Source organism: Galendromus occidentalis, unplaced genomic scaffold (genome assembly GCF_000255335.2).
Source record: "Galendromus occidentalis unplaced genomic scaffold, Mocc_1.1 scf7180000077431, whole genome shotgun sequence".
Classification (NCBI taxonomy): domain Eukaryota; kingdom Metazoa; phylum Arthropoda; class Arachnida; order Mesostigmata; family Phytoseiidae; genus Galendromus; species Galendromus occidentalis.
The window spans coordinates 30,317-33,969 of record NW_003805419.1 but is presented as its reverse complement, the minus strand read 5'-3'; the positions used below and the strand labels follow the sequence as shown (position 1 = coordinate 33,969).

At 51.3% G+C, this 3,653-nt stretch overlaps 1 protein-coding gene across 1 annotated transcript; it reads left to right on the top strand.

Moving 5' to 3' along the window:
- The first annotated feature begins 1,689 nt into the window (after positions 1–1,689).
- Positions 1,690–2,976, top strand: LOC100898358 (5-hydroxytryptamine receptor 2B-like). Its single transcript, XM_003742779.1, has one exon. It carries the CDS (start codon positions 1,690–1,692, stop codon positions 2,974–2,976), a length of 1,287 nt encoding a protein of 428 aa, XP_003742827.1.
- The last annotated feature ends 677 nt before the right edge of the window (positions 2,977–3,653 follow it).

The window sequence follows — 3,653 nt, the reverse complement described above, 5'->3', positions numbered from 1 at the left end:
GCCGGGACAACCTGAAAAGGAACGGGATTTTTCCCTGCAAAATCTCGCCAACCAGTCGAAACCTTCGGTCATTTTCCCGCACTGATGTGCAACGCTGCAATAGTGGAACATTTTGCCAGCTTACCCTTAACGGCTCCTCCTCCGACCCTGGACAAGGATCACGTTTGCGACTAAAAGTTGCTGCTGGAAGCTTATCGCCGAAGGCGTTCGTACCGAGTAACCTTCGGTGCCCTCATTGGAAACGGCAGCTGTGACCTGAGTGCTCCAAGGCTGCCTAAGGTGTACATTTACAATCGGTGTACATTCCGACGCGCCATTGGTTCCGGTTGACGAATCGGCATGCCGTCGAGCTCTATCCCCGTCGCGAGTGTCGAAAAGTACTCAACTCATTAATACACCATTTCCTTTAGTTCAGAACTTTGTGGACGAGATGTGACAATGCCACAATGAGGAGCGTCGACGAGTAGCGGATAGAAGAGTTCAGTGCTCAGCCAGGGAGAAAACGTGCCCTCCGACGTGTCAACCCGGAAAGCTTGTGTCGCGAGATGAATTGGAACATTTCTGCTCGCTCCAAGTTGTTTGTCTCCCGGAGGATTAGGAGGATCAGAACCCTCCCCGTGGTCCTTGTTCCCCGGAGGAGGTCTCTGCAAGGGTGGCCTTTGTTCTGTCGTAGTGTGGACTTTGCGACGCTCCGAGGTCGCGTCGGTTGTTAGCGTAGTCGAAATATTCTGCGGTACGAAGGTCGCGGCTCGGGCTTGTCAAGTATATTTCTTTCTGGTTCCTAAGAACCTCCCGATTCGACCGCTCAGACAGTCTCCCGTGCTGTGGGTCCCGCTCCGAAATGATGAATTCACGTTCCGCAGGAGCTCATCGAGAAAATCAGGAAGGTCGGATGGACGACGATGAGCGCGGTTAGCCTCCAAGAACGCTGTAGCTTGATGGCGGAAATTCCGCCAAGTCCACGGGAACTTTTGTCCTCCTCAATGAACTTCATTTTTCGTTTCTTTTCAGGAAGTAGGACCGGATCAGTGTGTCACCTCGAAGTGCCTGAACCTCCGTGGAAGCGATCACCAAAGTTTCCGGAGCAGCAGAATCCAGTGGAGCAGCCGACGTTCTATTTCATCTCGGCCAGACGGGGTTCTCGACGCCTGAACGCTTGTAGTACCATGAGCGGTCTCGCACCAAAGGAATCGAGGCTTAACCCGACGAGGATCGGAACTCCAAGCTTACGCGGACGATGATCTACTCGCTGGAGATTCGCTGATCGGAAAATTCGATCTCGTTTCGGTATTCCTCGAAACTGAGTCTACATCTATCGATCAGCGCTTCAGATTCGGATATATCCCGGTAACCCAAAGGCCTCGCGGGCCAGCCATCCCGAGGAAGCTCCGATTGTCTGCACCGAATAATTCCCGATGTTAGCGAAGGACACTCACGAACGGATTTGAAGTTCTACTAACATGAATGTGTTTCGCTGAGGAGAAGTGTTGGAGGCGGCGACGGTGGTGGGGAAGGTTCCCGTCATTGTGTTTGGTGCCATCGTTGTTGTCGTCGTTCACGTCGTCGACGTCATCGTCGTCGTCTTCATCCTCGATGTTGATGTTCCTGTGCTGTTACTCGCAGCTACACAAATCGATCGAGTGAGGATCCGGTGTGATCTGAATGAATCGCTCGATTCAGCGCGCTATAATGTACCATGAATCAACAGTAGGCAAAGAGATGGATGATGCTATGCTAAGCTCGACGTCAGCTGCTGATGTCACAACCTCAGCTGTCTTCACTCAGGTTGTCAATGGATCTGCACAGTGGCTCGGAACCTCGAATTCGACTTTGGCCTCGGACAGCTCCGACGCGCCTAGTCTAGTATATACGGTGTTGATTTCAATTTTGTTGGGAGTGATCATTTTGACAACTATCATAGGCAACGTTTTCGTTCTCATGGCCATTTTCCTGGAACGGAATCTGCAGACGGTCGGGAATTATCTCGTACTTTCATTAGGTGTCGCCGACCTTCTGGTGGCGTGCCTTGTAATGCCTCTTGCCGCGCTCGATGAGGTCAAAGGCGGGTGGACTCTCGGGGCCGTACTTTGCGACATGTGGACCTGCTGCGATGTGCTCTGTTGCACTGCGTCCATATTGCACCTCCTCGCAATCGCGTGGGACCGCTACCGAACGGTCACGAGCGTCGACTACGTCCGCCAACGGAACGCAAGTAATATACGTCACATAATCTTGCTGGTTTGGGGCGCCTCGTTGATCATATCGTCGGCACCGATTTTCGGCTGGAAAGACCACGGCTACGCGACGAGAATAGCGAACCGAATCTGTTTAGTAAGTCAAGATACTGCGTATCAAATATTCGCAACCGCAACGAGTTTCTATGGGCCTCTGATAGTAACACTGTTACTCTACTGGAAAATATATCAGGTTGCGAGGAATCGGATCCGACACAAACCAGGAGCAAAAGTCCCTCTGACGGTCAGTGTGAACTCGGGTTTGACTTCGCCCCCGATCTCTGACGGTCAATGCGAAATTTCCGTCATCCAAACGGGGGACAGCCCCAAGTTGGCCAACGCGAACCATGGCGCAAACGGTCAAAACGAAGCGTCTCCCAGCACCAGTCTGACGGTCGGTAACAATTTAGGAGCACCAATAGTGACTAAGCCAGCTCGAGTCTCCCACAAGGAAACGCTCGAAGCTAAACGTGAGCGCAAGGCCGCGAAAACCCTGGCCATCATCACTGGAGTGTTCGTTGTCTGTTGGCTTCCGTTTTTCGTGAATGCTTTCGTGAGTGCGGTATGTGGCGAAACGTGCGAAGTCCCTCGAGCCGTCAACTCCCTGTTCCTCTGGCTGGGTTACATCAACTCGATGTTGAATCCCATAATTTACACTTTGTTCAGTCCCGACTTCCGGAACGCCTTCCACAAAATACTGACGGGCAACAGGCGAGGGCAGCACATGGCCTTTAAGCGATGATATTGAAATTCGATCGACATCCGCCAGTCGCCGGTAATTGAGAACTCTCTGGCCCAGGTCCCCTCGGTGCAATAGGGTCTGGCTCGGTCGGCGCTCTATGGTCGAGCTTCAGACGGCTCCCGCCGAACCAGAGGAGCTCGAAAATCACGCGGGAGAGTTCAGGCCTAATTTTTTGAGAGCTTGGCATGTATATCTAGGATATCGATCGAAGAGGAGGATATCTGGCCTGCTGTACATAGCATAAGAATGACCTAAGGTAAGCGTTGAAAAACAAAGTCTTCGTCTACCCATTGAAGTTTAGTGTTTGCTAAAATGATGTTCAAAACGGAGGAAGTTCAATGTTATCAAGTTTGAGGTCCTTCACGTGATCTACGTTATTGACGTAATTGAGGCTCGTAAAATATTTTTCGCTACAAGAGCATCGAATTCCCTCACGAGCCTCGCCCGAGGCCGAGTCCGACGCATGAGTCTAATCTGAAGAAGAGATGAACGACACTCAAATATTCCGAACGCGTACAAAAAGCGTTGAATGATGCCCCTATATGACCGCAAAGTGAAAAACTACTTGAACGTCCGATTTGATGAAAAACTTAACCACGGATTGAATTGATGAGCTCGAGGTGATCTCCGGTCGGGTGCCTTGATTGATCTCTGAAATGCCGGTCATGGAGTATTAG